The sequence below is a fragment of the Lepidochelys kempii genome, chromosome 3, assembly GCF_965140285.1.
Source record: "Lepidochelys kempii isolate rLepKem1 chromosome 3, rLepKem1.hap1, whole genome shotgun sequence".
Taxonomy (NCBI): Eukaryota; Metazoa; Chordata; order Testudines; family Cheloniidae; genus Lepidochelys; species Lepidochelys kempii.
In genome coordinates this window covers 60745777-60767835 of record NC_136382.1, presented here as the reverse complement: position 1 = coordinate 60767835, position 22059 = coordinate 60745777, and the positions used below count along the sequence as shown (strand labels likewise).

Here is a 22059-nt window from a genome sequence, read left to right as displayed (position 1 = left end):
CCCTATTTTTACTCAAGATTTCCCTGTTTATACATCCACGGATCACGTTAGCTCTTTGGCCACTGGCATCACACAGATAAATGTCTTTCCCCCGTACCACCTGTATTTTGACAGCCACTAGAGCTGAAAGTCAAGAAGCAAAGCTCAGCTCTGAGCCAGGTTAATCAATGCTCTACATTATTTACATCATCATATCAAACACAGTGTCAAAGAGTCAAACACAGAAATTCTAAATCATTCTTGCATTTCCAAGAAGACAAATCTACATTTTTTTAAGTGATGACAAACCATGTTATATAGGTGAAAATGGACAAAAACTGAATGACCTTATGAATCACCACACTGCACAACAGGACAGGCAATATATACAACCGTCAGGGAATGTTTTTCCATACATCAACCATCCTATTTTTGATAGGATAATTTCAATATAAAAAGAGGAATATTAAACTGTTAAGACAATGACAGACATTTTAATTGAATCTTTATTATACCAAATGAAAGAAAACAAAATGTCTCAATGGAGATCCCAAAAAATACTTAAACCTATAAAACTGTCATGCTTACAATTTAATAGTTTTCTTTCTGTACTGTATATTTTACCTTTTTTATAGTCTGATTGATAGATTGTTACTATAAGCCAAACAGAGCTATTAAATATGCGCATTAACTTGAAGAAAAAAAAAAAGTATTGTCCACCTTTGATCTCATTACCTCAATTTAATTATGAGGCCAGAATTAACAGACAGTCGCTACACCTACACACACTTCCTACCTCATTTGTTTCCCAAAAGATTGATATGGGACAGGGAGGGGAACAACAATTCTCAAAACTCTGCCCACTTATATATTTTTTTTTTTTAAGAGTAACCTAATAGATGAATTCCTTACTGTTTTTTGTTGTTGTTGTTGTTGGTTTTAGGGTTTTTATATTAATCGAAAGATGTTTTAAGACATAATTAAAACATCAAGAACTTCAGTCTCTACTCAGCTTAGTACAGATTTCGAATCATGGTTCAGCAACACGTGTTACTTCACTTTCTTGTCTATACTACACCTTCACTCCTATTTTTGTCTACCTCACACATCTCTTACCATTGTCCCAACCCTCTGCTTTTGTTATTGTCCAAAGTCAGAACTCTGGACAATGATAGGTCTAACGCTAAAGGCCAATTTGAAGTGCTCATCCATTCCATATCATTGGCTGCTAAAAACAAAGATCTGCATCACCTTTGCTTTTACTTTCACATATAGTAGTCATGGTACCTGATCTGCAAAACTTCCTGTTTTTGTTTAACATTAAAACCCACCATAATCCAGTTACAGGCCTATTCTGCTATTTTAATAGGCTGCAACTCTGATATTGTGCGCTCAGGAGAATTAACTCCTTTTTCCTAGCACCATTGCCTGCATAAACTTTCCTTCACACAGAGCTCATAATAGTCTCTGTTAACATCTTTTGACTCCTTAGACCATCACCATTATTGGACACTACCTGTAAAATAAATGGGTTTCCCAAATAATCTGGAATACAATATAAATGTAACTAAATTAATGACCTATTTTGTCCACCGATCATAGGACTACCGAATATTTTGGCACTGTAATGCACGCTAGCTAATCTGCCACTGCTGTTAGAAAGGGAGCCCCCCAGGATTTATAATATTTGAAATATTATACATGCTACTTATTTTTGCTTGCCACCTGTATAACATACAGGAGTGGCATACCACCCACTGAACACACACAAAACCAGTGATCATCACATGGTTGTCCCCACACCTGTCATTCTTATGGTAGTATCATGGTCAGATGGGGAGAGGAGGGAAGAGTGGAATAGGTACCATTATTTCACCACCATATGCTTAAAAAAAATTTCTGCAATAGTTGGCTAAGAAATAGGTCTTTAAAAAATTCATCTGAAATGCTGATGTCCTAAAAGTAAGTATTCATTCACACAGAAAGGCAACATTTCTGCTCTATGCAAACCGCTAAAATACAACAACCCAAAAAACTAAGAGAAATCCTGTACAGTACATGCTTTATACAATATTCATGCTGCAAAATATGCTGTGCCAAAAAAAAAAAAACAAAAAAACAAACAACCCCAAACCATCACAGACATGCAAAACTCTATTCATACAAGCAGAGTATTTTCAGGTCTATGATTTTTCATTATCATTATGGTAAAAGGGCAGCTAAGGTACACTGCCCCTATTCTAGTCAATTTTTATGGCAATTTTGCAAGGCTAGATTAACAGAATATAATATTTAATTGTACTGTGAAGGTTTAGAGTAAATATCTCTAAGCCTTATTAATTTGTTTAAGTTAATTTCTGCATTATTATTAGAGACAGATGCAAAAACCAAGACTATGTCTAAGTCTAATAGTAGCCTGAAGCTTTAAAAATAATCCCAAAGCTCCCTCTTTCCAGCGACACAAACATAAGAGAGAAACCGCAGCAGAAGAAAAGTCTTCTCTGGCCATATCACAGCCCCCACTTCCCCAACTCTTCAGATCGGCCTTTTACAACGTTAGAAGAAGAAGAAGAAGAAGAAACCAGCGGAGGCCGGGGGCCCGAGCGGCTCAGAGCAGCGAGCGGAGACCCCGCTCTGCATCAAGCCCCACCTGACCATTAACCTCCCACCTCAGACTCCCGCAAGCCGCCCCTCCATACCGGACGTCGCTAATCCCAGGCCAACGAGCCACCCTGTGCCAGCCCTGGATAAACTCTCTCCCACGGTCCTGCCCCCCCCCCCCCCCGCCACTGCCTCGCTCCCCCCGACAAACCTGCCCCTACAAACATTCACCCTTCCCCCAACACCAGGCCACCTCTCGCTGCGTCCCTCCCCCCGCACCCCCTCTCCCCCCACATGTCCTCCGGTCCGTGCCGTGCCCCTTTGCCGGCTGGTTGCCAGGAGGAAGGAGCCGCCCGTGTACCACATTTCCCCACTCAGCCACACACGCACCTTCCAGAAACAAGCTGTCCCTGCAGCCGCCGCCGCCGCCGCCACCGGCCATCTTCCTCCTGCCGCTGCTCCCCTCACTCCATGCCCGCGTTGCTCGCCCAGGCACCGCCGGCGGGGGCCAGGCCCTTCGCCCGGCCCGCGCGCTCTGCCTTCCACACAGCAACCCAGCCCCGAGCCCCTTCCCCCGGCTTCCCCAGGGCACCGCAGCAACCGACCGAGCGACGCTCCCCCGCCCCGTTCCCTGCCTGTTCCGGCCCGCTTGCGGGAGGAAGAAGCAGCGCGTCGGCTCGTTCCCTTATTGTGTCCGCCACCGGCAGCCCTCAGTGGTTCCAGCCCAGGCCTGGCCTGGCAGCTGCCTGCTGCCACCTCGGCGGGGGAATGAGGGGGCCTGACTCAGCCTCTCCCTGCGGGTCCCGCATATATCCCCGCTGCAGGAGCGAGGAACCCTGCTGCTGCCTTTTTCTCCTCCCGGGGACTTAACTAGTCATCCTTCAGCCCCACCGCACAGCCCCTACCCTAACCCCAGGGCGTGCAGCCCACAGCCTCCAGGGAAAGGGACTCTAATTTCCCTATCCCCTGGATGATAAAATGGCCGCACAAGGGCTGTGCTGGTAAATATCTAAGGCTTTGCCGCTCCCCCCTTATCAGCTCAGGAGGCTGCCGCTTGGTGGGGGGAAAGGTGGGGTGTGGGTGGTTGAACTACATAAAATGAATGAGCTTTAAAAGACTGAGGGGGCAATTACTGAATCCTGTGCCGAGGATCCTGCCAACTCCTTCTAGGTCATAATCAAACACATGCACAAAGCCAAGGCCTCGCTTATTTAATTTATTTTAGTTTCTAAAATTGTCCAGTAGCCCGCTGACGCTATTCTTATTTAAGTGCTTCAGGTACGGAGTCTGCAAACCCTGATGCACGATATTGTCAACACCAAACATTCAGAGTCAAGCCCGTCAAAATCATGAGATATTAAAAATAACAGGTTTTTGAGCCTTTAGGGTTCACAGTTTAAAGCTTTTCTCTCAAAGCAGGAGAGTCAGAAACTTACATGTTTTAAAATGGAAACAGTTTCTCACAATCATAGGAGCCCAAGCTTTAAGAACAAAAATGAGACACTTTGGCCAGTCTCCCTCAGTTGCACAAGAGGATTTCACCAGCACAAACTTATAGCAGAATCAGGGCTCTAAGTGCCTAATTTAAAGCCAAATTTTAAAAGATAGATGTGGTCCTTGGGCCAAGGTGAATTTACAGTTCCTGCATTGCTTGCACATCCAAAACTCCAATTGAACTCAATAGGAGTTTAGAGAATCAGGCCCTAAATTACATAAATTGAAGTACATAATGCACCAAACAAATAGCTCAAAGTCCAGAAACAAAGCAATACAGATTTAAAACACAAAACAAAAAAACTATAGAAATATTACCTACTTTCTAGATTATCCTTGAAAGACTTCAGGAAATAAGTGTGTTTTAAGGAAATATTTTAAGAGAGCAGTCAATTTTCATACAAATAGGATGAGGAAGTTCCAAGCATAAGAGATAGCATGTAAGAAAAAAAAGACTAAAGAATTCCTCTAACTCTACCTTACAATTCCTGAACTAAGGGATTGCTGAAAGGGTGCTCTGAAAGTTTTAGTGTACTGAGAAGCCTAAATCCTTAGTCTTCAAAATGCCAGTCTTAGAAAAACAGGTTTTACTCAGAGAGGAATTAGAACATTTGACATGGTGGTATTTCATTACTGATTAAATTCAAAGTTCAAGCTAGAAAAAGATAAATGCATAGGATTTATGTTAAAAATGAGAATGACTTTAAATATCTCATTGAAACCTAAAACAACAAAATTCTTTATCATGAGAGACAGACAGACAGACAGATACTAAGACCCTGATCCTGCAATGGGATCCATGCAGGTAGACTATGCCTCAGTGTGGCCCCATGAGAGCATAAGGTTCTACGTTTATCCAGTTGCAGGGCTGGGTCCATAATGCTAATTCAAAATAAGGAAGTCTCCCTTGAGTGAGACCAGACTTTTGATTCAAATCTAACAAAACTGTTTTCCAAAACTAGGAGTTTTATTTTGATAAAAAAAAAGAAATGCTGATATGCTCGTGTGTCCTTATTGACCAAATCAATGACAGCGATTATAATTCCATAATCCATATGTCCCAGTCTTTGCTACTGTTTTTAATGAATGAACATCAAAGTAGTTTGAAATGAAATGGACCATTTAAAGAGTAACTCCCCACAGGGGGACGATATTGACTTCAGCAAGAGGAATTACGAGATATTAAACTGGTTGTGCTCATGATTTTAGGCTGGCCTGCTGAGGCAGGCATCCTGTCTGTTTATGAAGATTTTGTTGTTTAATATCTACTTTTTTCTGGAGAAGGGCTCTTCCTAAATTACATAGCAGAAAAGGAAACTCTATTCTCTGGTATCTCATCTATTTATTTAGAGATTCCTGAAAGGAAAGTGTTCCGAAAGAGGAGTGTTTAGCCCTATTCCTTCCCCTAGTCCCTTTTTCTACTTTAGAAGTTATTTTTCACATTATATGTGTATGTGAATGAACATAACCCATATAGTTTAAAAGACAGTTAACCATTCTCGTCCTCTTTTTACATCTCTGCAGCATTCTCTTAATTTCCCCCCAAAATTAAAGAGAAAGCCATTTCCCTTAATTGAGGGCTAATTGAGTCAAAAAAGGATAAGCTTAGTATATCCTAATAAAGAAATCTTATAGATTTTCTGGTTTTATTTCCTCTTTTCTCCTTACCTGAAATGGTCCTCTCTGATTGAGCCAAGAGAAGGAATAAATCTGACAGCTGCTTTCTGAGTAATAGCAGCCATTAGAGTCTGACTAGCCCAGCTGTGGCTGATTGACAGTCACAGGTGCATAATTTAAGGCCCTGATCCCGCAAATACTTATGCATGTGTCCTATTGATATAAAGCATGCAAGTATTTATAGGAATAGAGCCCAAAGCAACATGGGACCTTTGATATATAAAGCCTTCTTCAACACAAAGTGGGAGGAGGTTATGATCAGTTAGTGTTAGCATAGGCAGAAGTATGAAGGATGGAAGATAAAGTTCCAGAAAGAAACTTAAATGCCAGCTCAAACAAACAAAGCAGCAGCAAAAACCACCTGCAGTTTTCCTTGGCAATGTTGTACCCCATGTGGGCTACTGTGTTTATAATCTTTGGTGTATACTAATAAATTTACATATGCTTGCTCTGGTGCATGATCTTTTAAGGAGCTGGATTGGTTTGTAATCTGTGACATGACCCCCTCACTTCAGCTTTTACATTTTTGATGGAGTGGGGTTGGGGGGAGGTTCTATAGAGACAATACATTCAGTGCCTTAATGATTTCTTATTAACAAAAGAAGCCTCTCCACCTTCCTGACTTTCACAAGGCAAGAAGACTCTTTCAGTGACACCTTTATAGTTTGAAAAACTGATGGCTTCATTAATCATGTGTTAATCAGGTATTCTATTTTTTTCCTGTCTCTTTCTACAATGAAAGAATTGTTTTATTACATGGTAGTCCTGTGGGCTGCCTAAACACAAAATTTTTACTTATAGAACTGTGAATTCTAAAAATTATGTTGGAGAGAAGCATTAGGATAAAATGAAAAAAATATTATTTTTCACTATCTGTCTCTGTCCTTTTATTCTCTGCCTCCTGCTCACATCATCTTTATATATTTTTGTCTTCTGTTACGTTTAGCCCAAAAGCTACAGAAGGAAAGGAGTTGTTGCACTGGCTAGGCAATATAATTTGATTAGGATGGTGCAACCCTAGCTCCAGTATCTTTGCAGCCAAAACTCTGGTGATGTTCCGCAATATTTCCAGCCTTCTGCAGTTGCATAGACTCCATTATGAAATTTATAGAAACCTTGATAAAAATAAATTCTGCATGGATTTACCCCCAATGCTATCAGAATTCTATGGAGTATAAATCAGCACAAGAATTTGTCCCCCGAGATTGTCCTTTAAGAATATTAGCCCTAAAAGTAGAGGGCAATTTATATTTGATTTTTTTCCATGGGGTGTTCTTAGGAACTTTTCATCTACATTATTTGTGCTAAAAGAAAAGCAGTATTTGTGGCACCTTAGAGACTAACAAATTTATTTGAGCATAAGCTTTTGTGAGCTGCAGCTCACGAAAGCCTATGCTCAAATAAATTTGTTAGTCTCTAAGGTGCCACAAGTACTCCTTTTCTTTTTGCGAATACAGACTAAGACGGCTGCTACTCTGAAACCTGTCATTATTTGTGCTCTAGCTCTTCTTTTTCTTACAATATTCCTTTTTCTACCATCCTCAGATGAGCTGCTTTTAACTGACACATACCATATTGTGTTTTCTAAAGCAATATCAAGCTTACTTATTGTTCCTATGCCACAAGTGATTTGAGATAGCTTTGCCTGGTATTACAATGCAGTTGGTAATCTACTGTAGTGAGCACTCTTGCACAGGCCCCTCAGAGAGCCACCTGAGCTGGAAAAATGACCTAACAGCTCTTTTTCTTCTCTATTATTACACTGGTTAGGATTTATAAGGACACGTAACAAATAATAGGTCGAAAATCTACATGTGAAAAAAAAGTATATAATAAACCCTGATGTCAGAGGATATTTGGCTTAAGTAGACTGGGGGATGGCTCAGAATGTTTTGTTGATATTTTTTTCAATGAAAAAAATCTGTTATTTCTCACAACCTTACCCTAAAGTAAAAATAGATACTGATTTGTTAGGTGTTTGTCCATTAAGGTTATTGTCTATAAGATTTCCTGTTATTATTATGAACGTTTATGAATGAGGAAGCGGTTATCTGCTGCTAAGGGTGTTACATAAACAAGTAAGTAAGGTTATTGTAGCCATGTCAGTCGCAGGATATGAAAGAGACAATATGGGTGAGGTAATATCTTTTACTGGACCACCTTCTGTTGGTGGAAGGGACATGTTTTTGAGCTTCACAGAGCTTTTCCTGAAGACTTCTGTGCTGTGTGAAGCTAAAAACATGTCCCTTCCACCAATAGAAGGCGGTCCAATAAAAGACATTACCTCACCTACCTGGTCTTTCTTACGTTAATGTAATACTCTTTTGTTGCACCGCCTTGTTCATTATTTTCCTGGAAGAAAAAATAATTGTTTTTAAATTTAAACATTCCTTCGTAGCTTGTGATCTCAAACAGAACTGGGCTAGAGTAACATGTTAAAAATGAGATTAATGGGAAAGATAAGAGATTGACTGAGAAATAAGTTATCATGGGACATGACAGCGTACCAGATATAATGTTATGCTCAGGGTCCAGCTGAACGTATTCCAGCACCTGACCCCCAACTAGAAAACCAATCTTACCTTGGGAGGGAAACCAATAAGATTTGTGTCTGGCCCAGTACTTCTAAGCCAATGACTGCAAAGTAACACCACCTCTAGAAATAATTTTTTTTTTAAAAAAAAAAAAAGGAGGGGGGGAGGGAAAAGCTAAAATCATGAGGAAGCTAAAAATGTTTTAAAAATTTAAAATACAAAATAGACATGTATTTTAAATAAGTGCAGAGATACCTGGTAAGGAAAAATGGTCATTTATAAATCTGAATGTTAACTAAAATATCCTAATGTGTTTTCCGATGTGAGTAATTGGAGAGAAAATTGTAAAAAACCTAGGATTTATAAATACCTCCTGTCACAGATTATATACTTTTATTACATATTTTAAACCAAACATTAGACCTTTAATTTAAAGATAAATTACAAGACGAGAACAGATGGGTATAAACTGGCCATGAGTAAATTTAGGCTGGCAACTAGAAGTAGATTTCTAACCATCATAGTAGTGAGGTTCCAGGACAGCCTTCCAATAGGAGAAGTGGGGACAAAAAACCTAACTAGTTTCAAGACAAAACTTATGGAGAATAATACGGTGAGTTCAGTTAATGTTATTTTGTGTATGGGGTTGTGGGAAGTAAAACCTGTGATAGGACATGAGACAGTGATTTAACATCTGCAGACTCTGTAAAGGCCCATTTAGTTGCTAGGAGCCACCATGGAATGTTCATTCAAATGTCAGCAGGAGTGCATGTGCTGTTAGAAGAGAGTTGAAGCTTGCCAGCTACACATAGGGTTTTGTAAGGATTTCAATGAAAGTGCTAGGACTGGCCTTTCAGGACACCAGAGACAAGGCCCAGGGACTGTATGGGTCCAGGCTACTGGGAAGGTAGCATTGAAATCCATGTTGGAAGATTTAGGACCCCACATTTTCTGAGAAGGAAATCTGAACTGAGACCTGTAGCAGGCTTTCCTGTGTTGAGAGGGTAAAGAAGGTACCTCCAGATGAACAGTAAATGAATTCATCCATGGGTTTACTTGTAAGTCAATTGTAAGAGAGAGTTTGCTAACCAGATCTGGAATGGAGCTGTTGGATAGTGGGTATTCCTGCAGTGGCCCTGAAGAGCACCTGTCATATTGATCAGCGAGCGCCCTGCTCCTGGTAACAGAGTCCTTGGAAAAGAGGTAGCAGAGTGAGGGGTGACATGATATATAATTTCCTAATGTAGAGCTTGGTGATGGTAGCAGTTACAAGAGCCTAGGGCATAGGAAATCTGGGGTCATGACAGAGCTAGATAAATTTATGTATGGGATTATATGATTGCATTGCCTGTGACAGCAAGGGACTAAACTTAATGACCCAGGAGGTCCCTTCCAGTCCTATGTTTCTAGGAACAGAATTGTTGCTGGAACATATATCCTTACATAATTATTAAAAGAAAGGGAGCAAATACAAAAGAGCTAAGACATCATGGAATACTCATTTCCATAGGAATTCATATTGTTTTAGTATCAATTTTAAAAAAATAATTTTATCCCATATAGCCCATCTTTCCTCAAATAGCTCAGTTATTAATTTAATACAGGCATTTCCATTTCTCCTAATTCTTTTATTCTGGTTCTATATATTTTTGCACCCAACATGATAAAATACACAGTTATAAATAAAATGCAGTTATAAATATTCTAAATAGGTGTGTCATTGTTTATAATCACTGAAATAACTGTTGCACAGATTTTATAACATCTGACCAGAAAGTTATACCTGTTTTTAATATCATGAGTGAAAAAAGAAAATGCTTGGATTGTCAAAATATATATTTTTGATATATTTATAATAATGACCTTTATAATAATGAATGGAGAAAGTACTTACAATAAATATATTTACAGTTTAAAATATTAAAATTAAAAAGCTATACAAGCAGGAAACTTGCTCTTGCCCTGTGCTCAAGAGAGATGACCAAGAAATTTAACCATCTGAGAAATAAAAGATTTAAATTATATTCTGCACATTTGCTCTCCAAGCTATAATCTAGCTAACCTTTGAGAACAGTTGATTAATACAATGATGCCTTTCTTAGTATGAGACAAAATGCAGGTCTTGCTTAAAGTACTCTATGTTAAGGAGTAGGTAACATTTTCTTTACTATTCTTTCCACAAACTGTGCCCATTTAACTTGGCCCTGGTCTACACTAGGACGTTAGGTCGAATTTAGCAGCATTAAATTGATGTAAACCTGCACCCGTCCCACGATGAAGCACTTTATTTCGACTTAAAGGGCTCTTAAAATCGATTTCCTTACTCCACCCCTGACAAGTGGATTAGCGCTTAAATAGGCCTTGCCGGATCGAATTTGGGGTACTGTGGACACAATTCGACGGTATTGGCCTCCGGGAGCTATCCCAGAGTGCTCCATTGTGACCGCTCTGGACAGCACTCTCAACTCAGATGCACTGGCCAGGTAGACAGGAAAAGAACCGTGAACTTTTGAATCTCATTTCCTGTTTGGCCAGCGTGGCAAGCTGCAGGTGACCATGCAGAGCTCATCAGCAGAGGTGACCATGATGAAGTCCCAGAATCGCAAAAGAGCTCCAGCATGGACTGAACGGGAATTATGGGATCTGATCGCTGTATGGGGAGAGGAATCTGTGCTATCGGAACTCCGTTCCAGTTTTCGAAATGCCAAAACCTTTGTCAAAATCTCCCAGGGCATGAAGGACAGAGGCCATAACAGGGATCCGAAGCAGTGCGCGTGAAACTTAAGGAGCTGAGGCAAGCCTACCAGAAAACCAGAGGGGCGAACGGCCGCTCCCGGTCAGAGCCCCAAACATGCCGCTTCTATGATGAGCTGCATGCCATTTTAGGGGGTTCAGCCACCACTACCCCAGCCATGTTGTTTGACTCCTTCAATGGCGATGGAGGCAACACGGGAGAAGGAGAAGGAGGATGATGATGTTGTAGATAGCTCACAGCAAGCAAGAGGAGAAACCGGTTTTCCCGACAGCCAGGAACTGTTTCTCACTCTGGACCTGGAGCCAGTACCCCCCGAACCCACCCAAGGCTGCCTCCTTGACCCGACAGGTGGAGAAGGGACCTCTGGTGAGTGTACCTTTTAAAATACTATAAATGGTTTAAAAGCAAGCATGTGAAAGGATTAATTTGCCCTGGCATTCACGGCTCTCCTGGATGTACTCCCAAAGCCTTTGCAAAAGGTTTCTGGGGAGGGCAGCCTTATTGTGTCCTTAATGGTAGGACACTTTACCACTCCAGGCCAGTAACACGTACTCAGGAATCATTGTAGAACAAAGCATTGCAGTGTATGTTTGCTGGCGTTCAAACAACATCAGTTCTTTATCTCTCTGTTATCCTCAGGAGAGTGAGATATCATTCATGGTCACCTGGTTGAAATAGGGTGCTTTTCTTCAGGGGACATTCAGAGGAACCCGTTCCTGCTGAGTTGTTTGCCTGCTGCTGAACAGAAATGTTCCCCGCTGTTAGCCACGGGGAAGGGGTAGGGTTGAGGGGGGAGCCACACGGTGGGGGGGAGGCAAAATGTGACCTTGTAACAAAAGCACATGTGCTATGTATGTAATGTTAACAGCAAGGTTTACCCTGAAAGACTGTAGCCACTGTTTTATAAAATGTGTCTTTTTAAATACCGCTGTCCCTTTTTTTTCCCCTCCTCTACCAGCTGCATGTGTTTCAACGATCACAGGATCTTCTCCTTCCCAGAGGCTAGTGAAGATTAGAAAGAAAAAAAAAACAAACGCACTCATGATGAAATGTTCTCTGAGCTCATGCTGTCCTCCCACACTGACAGAGCACAGATGAATGTGTGGAGGCAAATAATGTCAGAGTGCAGGAAAGCACAAAATGACCGGAGGAGAGGTGGCGGGCTGAAGAGAGTAAGTGGTGGGCTGAAGCTCAAATGTGGCGGCAGCGTGATGAGAGGAGGCAGGATTCAATGCTGAGGCTGCTGGAGGACCAAACCAGTATGCTCCAGTGCATGGTTGAGCTGCAGCAAAGGCAGCTGGAGCGCAGACTGCCACTACAGCCCCTGTGTAACCAACCGCCCTCCTCCCCAAGTTCCATAGCCTCCACACCCAGATGCCCAAGAACGTGGTGGGGGGGGCCACCGGCCAACCAGCCACTCCGCCACAGAGGATTGCCCAAAAAAAAAAAAAAAAAAAAAAAAAAAGGCTGGCATTCAATACATTTTAAAGTTGTAAACTTTTAAAGTGCTGTGTGGGATTTTCCTTCCCTCCTCCACCACTCCTCCTGGGCTACCTTGGTAGTCATCCCCCTATTTGTGTGATGAATGAATAAAGAATGCATGAATGTGAAGCAACAATGACTTTATTGCCTCTGCAAGCAATGATTGTGGCAGCGTGATGAGAGGAGGCAGGATTCAGTGCTGAGGCTGGGAGGAGGGGAAGGTGGTTAGCTTGCAGGGAAGTAGAGTGAACCAAGGGGTGGCGGGTTTCATCAAAGAGAAACAAAGAGAACTTTCAGACCGTAGCCTGGCCAGTCATGAAACTGGTTTTCAAAGCTTCTCTGATGCATACCGCGCCCTCCTGTGCTCTTCTAACCGCCCTGGTGTCTGGCTGCGTGTAACCAGCAGCCAGGCAATTTGCCTCAACCTCCCACCCCACCATAAACGTCTCCCCCTTACTCTCACAGATATTGTGGAGCACACAACAAGCAGTAATAACAGTGGGAATATTGGTTTCGCTGAGGTCTAAGCGAGTCAGTAAACTGCACCAGCGTGCCTTTAAACGTCCAAATGCACATTCTACCACCATTCTGCACTTGCTCAGCCTGTAGTTGAACAGCTCCTGACTACTGTCCAGGCTGCCTGTGTACGGCTTCATGAGCCATGGCATTAAGGGGTAGGCTGGGTCCCCAAGGATACATATAGGCATTTCAACATCCCCAACAGTTATTTTCTGGGAATAAAGTCCCTTCCTGCAGCTTTTGAAACAGACCAGAGTTCCTGAAGATGCAAGCGTCATGTACCTTTTCTGGCCATCCCATGTTGATGTTGGTGAAACATCCCTTGTGATCCACCAGAGCTTGCAGCACTATTGAAAAGTACCCCTTGCGGTTTATGTACTCGCCGGCTTGGTGCTCCGGTGCCAAGATAGGGATATGGGTTCTGTCTATGGCCCCACCACACTTAGGGAATCCCATTGCAGCAAAGCCATCCACTATGACCTGCACATTTCCCAGGTCACTATCCTTGATATCAGCAGATCTTTGATTGCGTGGGCTACTTGCATCACAGCAAGTAGCCCAACAGTAGATTTGCCCACTCCAGATTGATTCCCAACTGACCGGTAGCTGTCTGGCATTGCAAGCTTCCACAGGGCTATCGCCACTCACTTCTCAACTGTGAGGGCTGCTCTCATCTTGGTATTCATGTGCTTCAGGGCAGGGGAAAGCAAGTCACAAAGTTCCATGAAAGTGCCCTTACGCATGCGAAAGTTTCGCAGCCACTGGGAATCGTCCCAGACCTGCAACACTATGCGGTCCCACCAGTCTGTGCTTGTTTCCCGAGCCCAGAATCGGCGTTCCACAGCATGAACCTGCCCCATTAGCACCATGATGCATGCATTGGCAGGGCCCATGCTTTCAAGAAATCTGTGTCCATGTCCTGATCACTCACGTGACCGCGCTGATGTCGCCTCCTTGCCTGGTATCGCTTTGCCAGGTTCTGGTGCTGCATACACTGCTGGATAATGTGTGTGGTGTGAATGTGCTCCTAATTGCCAAAGTGAGCTGAGCGGCCTTCATGCTTGCCTTGGTATGGCGTCCGCACAGAAAAAAGGCGCGGAACGATTGTCTGCCGTTGCTCTGACGGAGGGAGGGGCGACTGACGACACGGCTTACAGGGTTGGCTTCAGGGAGTTAAAAATCAACAAAGGGGTGGCTTTACATCAAGGAGTATTTCAGGCAGGACTTCATGGAGGGTTCCAATAAGAAAGGTGCACCTAAGTTATTGTTCTTATTGGAACAAGGTGGTTAGTCTGGCCTCTGATTGATACATGGCTAGATTTACCTTGCTGCACCTTCTCTGTGAGCAACTGCAGTGTGACCGAGAGGAATGAGTCCCCTAGACGGGGGGGGGGGGGAGAAATGAGTACAAAACAGATCTGGTCTATTTCTTGTTTTGATCCACTCCATCTATCTTTTACATCTTTGGCTGGCAGCAGACGGTGCAGAAGGACTGCATACCATCCACATCTCATGGCTGCCCAGCAGAAGATGATGCAATAGGACTGCTAGCAATTCGTATCGCCTGCCTGTTCACCATAAGACGGTTCAATAGGACTGACTGCAGGACTAAAGAGAATGACCTGGTCAAGTCACTCCAAATTTAGTCCCTGCACCCATGTCTGCCCAGGCGCTCCTGGCTGACACGGCCAGAAGCACCTCGGACATGACGATGATGGCTACCTGTCATATTGCACCGTCTGCTGCCAGAAGGCAATGGGTTGATGCTACTGTGTAGCAATGCAGTACCGCGTCTGCCAGCACCCAGGAGACATACGGTGACGGTTACCTGAGCGGGCTCCATGCTTGCCGTGGTATGGCATCTGCACAGGTAACTCAGGAAAAAAGGCGCGAAACAATTGTCTGCCCTTGCTTTCACGGAGGGAAGGAGGGAACAGGGGCCTGACGATATGTACCCAGAACCACCCGCGACAATGTTTTAGCCCCATCAGGCATTGGGATCTCAACCCAGAATTCCAATGGGCAACGGAGATTGTGGGAACTGTGGGATAGCTACCCACAGTGCAACACTCCAGAAGTCGACACTTGCCTCGGTACTGTGGAAGCACTCCGCCGAGTTAATGCACTTAATGCACTTAGAGCATTTTCTGTGGGGACACACACACTCGAATATATAAAACCGATTTCTAAAAAAACAACTTCTATAAATTCAACCTTTTTTCGTAGTGTAGACATACCCTTAACTGTAACTCATTCAGAATATGAAGTACCCAGATACCCAAGTACAAACAGGTGTTTTATTTTATTGTGTTTTTAAATAATGAAATGTAACCATTTTCATGAAATTACATTTGAATTTCACTACAATAAAAATAGCCTTGAAATATTAGGGGAAGCTACTAAAATGTAAATGTAAGCTACTAAAATGTAGTTGTAAACCAAAAAATTACAAATAAAATGTTCTCAACATATTTTAAATGCTTTAGCAATAAATATTTCACATTCTTAATTTGATTTATTTAGCAAACCATAAAACCAAATCAAAATCATGAAGTCTTAGAGAGACAAACATAGACATTCCCCTCTCCTTTCTGAAATAAATGTTGTTCTTGGCTGTGGCTGATTTAAAAAAAAAAAAAAAAAAAAAAGTTAATGAAAGGAAACATGCAGAATACCAGTAGGCCTAACTGCCCACACGCAGGCCCTTCAGAAAACTGGGTTTTCTTCCCGACAGTTTTGTTATTGTTAGAAGAATTAATAGCGAGTCTACTTCTATCCTAACACTTCTTCTTTTCAGGCTATGAGTCAGAGATAAAGTTCTGGGCTCAAAGAAAGCAAATACATAATTTTACAGACCACTTCCTCTCACTACTCCTTTCCCCTCTATGTCAAGCTCCGATAGAATTAGCTTCTCACAAATCTAGGGGAAAACTGCAGGACAGCCTTTGTGCCAAAGTTAATGCACATTCATACAGATTTTACTGACCAGACTGGCTTTATAAATTTTGCAAATATATACCAGGGCAATATGAACATCAAGTGCAATCAGTACAAGTACACATAACTAGAAACACAAAATGTAATAGACACATGCAGAAAAACACACAAAAAACCCCTTGTTGACATACATGATTATTTCAGAAAAGGCAAAGGTAAAAATCATGAAACTCCCTTATCCATACATGCCTACAGTTGTGTGCAAAGCCTATATACACACCAACCTAAATGCATGCAGTACATGCACAGACACCCTCAAAAATATGTACACACACTCATACTTGTTTTAACAACATTATTTTTACACTTGGAAGGATTAGATTTGTATTGGTAAATATCAACAAATTTCACTGTACACACACAATGAAAAATATTTCCATTAATAATCAAAATGTACAGGTAGGCAAAGAAAGAAACATGCTGTTGGAGAATTTATTAGAATTTGATTTTAAGGCTATTCATTTTGCATATTTTGACATATGATGTTGACAATTTGTATTTTAAATTATAAAGCTTTAACTTTTTGAATCTCAACATCTACCATCATTAAATTATTATTGTTCGACCCTATATTGTCTGACCATCCCAGAATTTCCCCACAACCGTGAAAATTTAAATAGATTAAAAAAATCTAAAAATGTTTACAAACGTCAATATTATCCATCAAAATTATAAAAAAAAATCTTTCTGCCAACATACACAGAGCAAACACATAAGCTCACTTACAGTTAATATTAATTTGTTCACATAAGACAAATGAAAAAGATAACCCCCTTTTCCAAGTACAGATGAAAAATAATATCGGAATATTTATGTTGTGGTTCAAGAAACTGTTTTTCCTCCATAAAGCTATAAGTGATGTTATTTTATTAACGCATTTTTGTGGGTGCTTATGAACTGTAACTGTTACTGTGAAAATTTAAATATCCAACAGAGGTTTAATAATAATTTATTGGAAGAGCTTTAGGAAATTGTAGGAAGTAAGTAGACTTCATGAAGTACTTTTGAAAGTGCAGTACAGGCATTAATGAAGAAATTTCACCCCTTCATGAGCAGGAACTAGTATTTTTCCTACTGCAACAGTTTAAACTAAGGGTACATCTACACTGCCCCACAGCTCGGATTATGGGGTGTGAATAGCAGTGCACATCAGAGTGCTGCACTGTAACGCCCCCATGTGGATGCTGCGGGCGAGAACTAAAAGATTCCTCGTTCAGATTAATGTAGTTCCTTGAGGATCACTAACATACTCAAGGGCACACAATATGATGTGACAGAAACAAGATTAGAACTCAGAAGTTCCTGGATACCTGACCTGTATTTAGGACTCTAGATCATTCAGTTCATTAAAACAGCCTTATATAGTGATGAGCATTATTATGGTTTTTCTCACTTCTAAAGACCCAAAGTTACATAGAGTTAACAGGGAGGGTTTTCTCCATGTCCTTCAACTGCTTTGCATTTTTATTCCAGCAACTTAACCTCGTGTGAAATGTTATAGGAAAGGAAAATCCTGATGGCTAGAGGCATGCATAAAATAGCATATGTGCCCCCAACCTCACTATAGCTGAAATGAAAAGGGTAATCATTTGCAAACTCAAAACCTATAGTGGTACTTAATTAAAATACCAGGTCCTAGACCGGGGTGGCCAACCTGTGGCTCTTCAGAAGTTAATATGCGGCTCCTTGTATAGGCACCAACTCCGGTGCTGGAGCTACAGGCACCAACTTTCCAATGTGCCAGGAGTGCTCACTGCTCAACCCCTAGCTTTGCCACAGGCCCCGCCCCCTCCCCTGAGCCTGCAGTGCCCTCACTTCTCCCCCCTCCCCCCCCCGAGCCTCCTGCATGCCATGAAACAGGTGATCAGGAGGTGTGGGGAGGCAGTGGGAGGCCCTGATCCTTGGGGCTGCCGGTGGGTGGGAGGCGCTGGGAGCGGGGTCGGGGAGCTGATGTAGAGCTGCTGACTTATTACTGTGGCTCTTTGGTAATGTACATTGTTAAATTCTGGCTCCTTCTCAGGCTCAGGTTGGCCACCGCTACGCTACACAATAGGTGGTCCTCGTTTAGAAGGCCCTCACTAGCTGGACAACTTATGTGGTCCCTTGAAAGACACCTGCCTTGAACCAACTGTACCTAACACAACTTCATTCCTTTCATACCTACACTCTTCACTTAATCACTCTTTAGGTTGAAACAACTGATTTTGCACAAAGAAATAATGGAGTATTGAACAAATTTAACATCATAGCCATCCCAACTGTTAAAATCCAAGGCCATGCTTTGGGCACCCATTGACTTGGCTCTTCCATTACCCAATTTAATACTGTAATATCAGGAAAAAGTTACTGTGCCTGTTTTCATTTAATCCAAGTGTTTTATAATTTCTGTATAACACATATTTAAAGATGTTATGATTTATTATTTGTACTGCAGTAGCACCTACAAGCCCCAACCAATTGCACTAATCATTTCGCATACAATAAAAAATGCCTCTGCCAAACAGCTTTTGGACTAAAATGTCTACTTTCATTTGTTTACAATAAATCATACAACTGGCATTTAAAAATTAATTTGACTGTGAGGCCATTGTATGCTTTATACAATCACAATAGCTATTGTTTGCCATCAACTGCAAATACCAAGATTTTGGTATTTCCCAAGGGAAGACATTTTGGCTAGGTTAAGTTTGTTGACTACTCCAAAATTTCTATTAAAAAATCAGTTGCCTCACTTCAAAAGTCTCACTTGAACCCCATTTTCATAAAACTTAGTCTTTAAATCTTCAGGTATCATATTTAAGTCATTTTCATCTTTGGTAACACTGGTATCAGATAAAGATTATATATCTATATATATCTTTATCTTCCCTCCCTCCCCCATATTTATGAAATTCACTTTGTGACTGCATGTTTAAATAAAGAAGTTTATGCTTAAAATGTAAAATTATCTCTTTATTCAAAAGGTGCTTTATATAGGCTGGTGGGTCCCCTCACCACCTTAGTTAAAACTCAGGGCCACTCTAGTCTCTTTCAGGCCCTTCCCTCAGGACAAAGTTTATTAATTCAAACAAAACACTCACAAAGTAACACAAAATAAAGCTATGACCAACACACATCATAGTGGCCCAGAGCCAACCCTCCTCTGTAAGTCACAGGCACTAATCTCCCTCCTGCCATACTCTCCAACTGAGCTCCCTCAGCAGTTTATAGAAAACACCTGACCCTTTCCCAGCTTGGTCTGATAATCAAAATGCACTGGCTGGCCCCAGACCCTCTGGCCTTTAGAGAGGCAGACCACCCTGTTACATCGTATTGCATCTTCAATCCACTGCTTTTCAATTAGTTTCTCAAAGCCAGTCATATAAGGACCCAACCCATAACATTTTTCAGTGTGCATAACTGCTATTCTCTCCATTTATGCTGGTGGGTGGGTGGTTAGGAAGTAGACTTAAAGGACAAGTATCTGAATGGGTTCAAATCCTACTTCTGGAAACAATTTTTTTTTTGAGAACTTTCTTTACTATTTAAAAGGGGACTGTAAAGTTTAGACTTTATTCATAGCAGTCAGTGTTATCTAAAGTTAAGCCAATAATGCATACCTGCCACAGAGGGTATGTAAAAAGACCCACACAGGAGAGAAGAAACTTTGAGTTTTAACTCAGAGTTTCCCAGGAATTCTTCTGAATGGAAGATGGAAGCAGGGTTTGCCTTTCCACCTCAACCTCCTTAACCCACAGATGACAAGGGCTTTGCAGGAAGTATCAAGAATTTGCAGGAAGTACAGATGCCCTATGCTTCTGCTCAACTGACTGGCTCCCACCCAGTCCCTAGATAGCACAACTCCTGCAGTAATGGGTCTTTCAAAATCTTCTCCCTCATGATTACACCTATAAATGCCCTATGATGGTGCCACAACATAAAGGGAAAACTCATGTAAAGTAAATCAGATTATTAATTTGCACCTCTTTCCCCTGCGGTTTCTAAGAGAAAGGAGTAATTGATTTTCATTGTCCAAACTGACAGAAATGCAAACCTTAAAAACATAGCATAAACAATGACAAGTAAACTGAATGTTTAACATGCCAGTTTGCATTTGAGAACAACAGGTAGGTAGGTATCAGTAAAATGATGGTACAAGAAACAGCAATAGGACGATGAGGGCATTTCAAAAGGTTGCTAAGATGCTATGAAATGTTAGCAGTTTTTTTTTTTTTTTTAAACAAGGACATGTATAATGGGCTTAAGTAACATACTGTTAATACCTGGGTTGTGGCTGCCACCCTGTAGTGCAATGAATTATTTTCAAGGACAGAAGAGTTTTTAAGTGTTGTATCAGTTTTCATCACAAAAGCTCCAGATTCTGTGCCACCCATAAAGATGAATAAAGACTGACTGTCTTGGTGCAAGTTTATCAGATGAAATATAAACTCTTCGGGAACAGATAATGCATATGGCTTAATTTTCCTTCTTGTAAATTACATTATCTATAAGTGGCTTTTCAGGAAGAAGAAAATGATCAAATTGCACTTTCAGAAAAAAGAAGGGCATAAACTCTGTGCCCTGGACAAGGTTTCCTTTCTCATTAAAAAAAATTCTAGTATCTAAAACTGGGTTAGGCATTGCTGTTTTTTGCCTAGTAAAGTATTTTGAGACACCTGCCAAATATGAAAGAGGCTAAAGTACAAATTCTGTTCTATAGAATAACATGTTATATATCTTAATTTATTTTTTGCCCATTTAAAATTGGTAGGAGTTTGATTCAAAGTATTTATACAAGTTATAGATATTTTATTTGATCCTATATTTAGGGTTTTATACCACTCTAATTACCATAATGACTGACAGTGTCCATTCAATTGTGGTCCATCTCCCTCCCTCCCACTTCACAGCTTGACTCACCTTGGCTTCACAGTCCCTTTGTTTCCACTCACTGCCTCACTACTTCCTGTTACTCCTGCCTTAGGATCAGTCTCTCAACTTGCTGCCTGTCACTGCTCAAGTCCCTCTCCCTGCTCTGTCCATTTGTCTGGTTCCCTTCCTTCAGACAGCTTCTGTCCTCAGCATCCTTCTACCCATCCTCCCATTGCCCAGCTCCCTCCTACTGCCTGAGATATAGATTTTCCCCAAGCCATCCTTCCCACAGCTATTGCCCCATTCCTGGCTCCAGATTCTCCTCTCATGGCTCCCCACTACTGCAGCTCATTCTGTGATAGTGTCTATCAGTATCCAAGATCCACATTCAGTATTTGGTGGAACTGGTAGCCACTACTTATCTAGATGAATAAAAAAAAAAGAATTCTTCCCATCGCTATTTATAAAGCAGAATCCTATTCGGCATTTTAAAGAATTTTGGTAGTTAAACACATCTTTGCTCTTTTTGTATTTGAAAGTGCATGTAATTTTGTTTTTCCAAATTCTGCATTCATACATAACCTTATAAAAGAGCAAATCCAACATAATTATATATTCAGTGCAACCCCCACCCCAACAAAAACATAATTAATGCAATGTTTGAGATTGTAAGTCAACAAAAGCCAGACCATTTAGAGCTAAGGTTCCCATGGCAACCTTAACTGTGTCTCCTCCTGTGTCTGCCTGATAGGGTCTTTTCTTACATGACCACATATTGCTAGAGAAGAGAATGCAACATACTATCCAATAATAGAGCATTGGTTTTATATATAATATACTTATAGAGGGCTATAGAAAATAAATCTCTCTCCAGTTATTTCAAGGGAAGTTGTGGTTTGTTGCAATACTGCATACATGTAAGTTTTAGCTACGACACTGAAAACAACAGGTAATTTAGTATTAAAGATTTACATGAAAATATATAACATTATCAGTGAAATTAATCTTACTAGTAAGTGAATTTTTGAGATGTTTATAATGCTACTAGTTATTTATCTCCCTAACTTAATAGAAAAATGTAATTAAGTATAGGAAGTAAGTATAGGTTTCTTGATGTATTTTCACAAATTCTATCACCCCAGTAGTATCTAACTATAAAAGTAGTCTTGT

At 41.2% G+C, this 22059-nt stretch overlaps 1 protein-coding gene across 12 annotated transcripts in view; it reads right to left on the bottom strand.

The window, feature by feature from the left end:
• The window catches only part of SENP6 (SUMO specific peptidase 6), a 158872-nt gene extending 155759 nt beyond the window's left edge, over positions 1-3113 (bottom strand). For all 12 annotated transcript variants that reach the window (XR_013635546.1, XM_073336489.1, XM_078852111.1 and 9 more), the window contains exon 1: positions 2971-3113. Coding sequence is in view for 11 of the 12 variants with exons in the window: in XM_073336489.1 (XP_073192590.1) it covers positions 2971-3022 (52 nt within the window). In the remaining variant the exon portion in view is untranslated. The remainder of the gene's footprint in view (positions 1-2970) is intronic.
• Positions 3114-22059: the final 18946 nt, after the last annotated feature.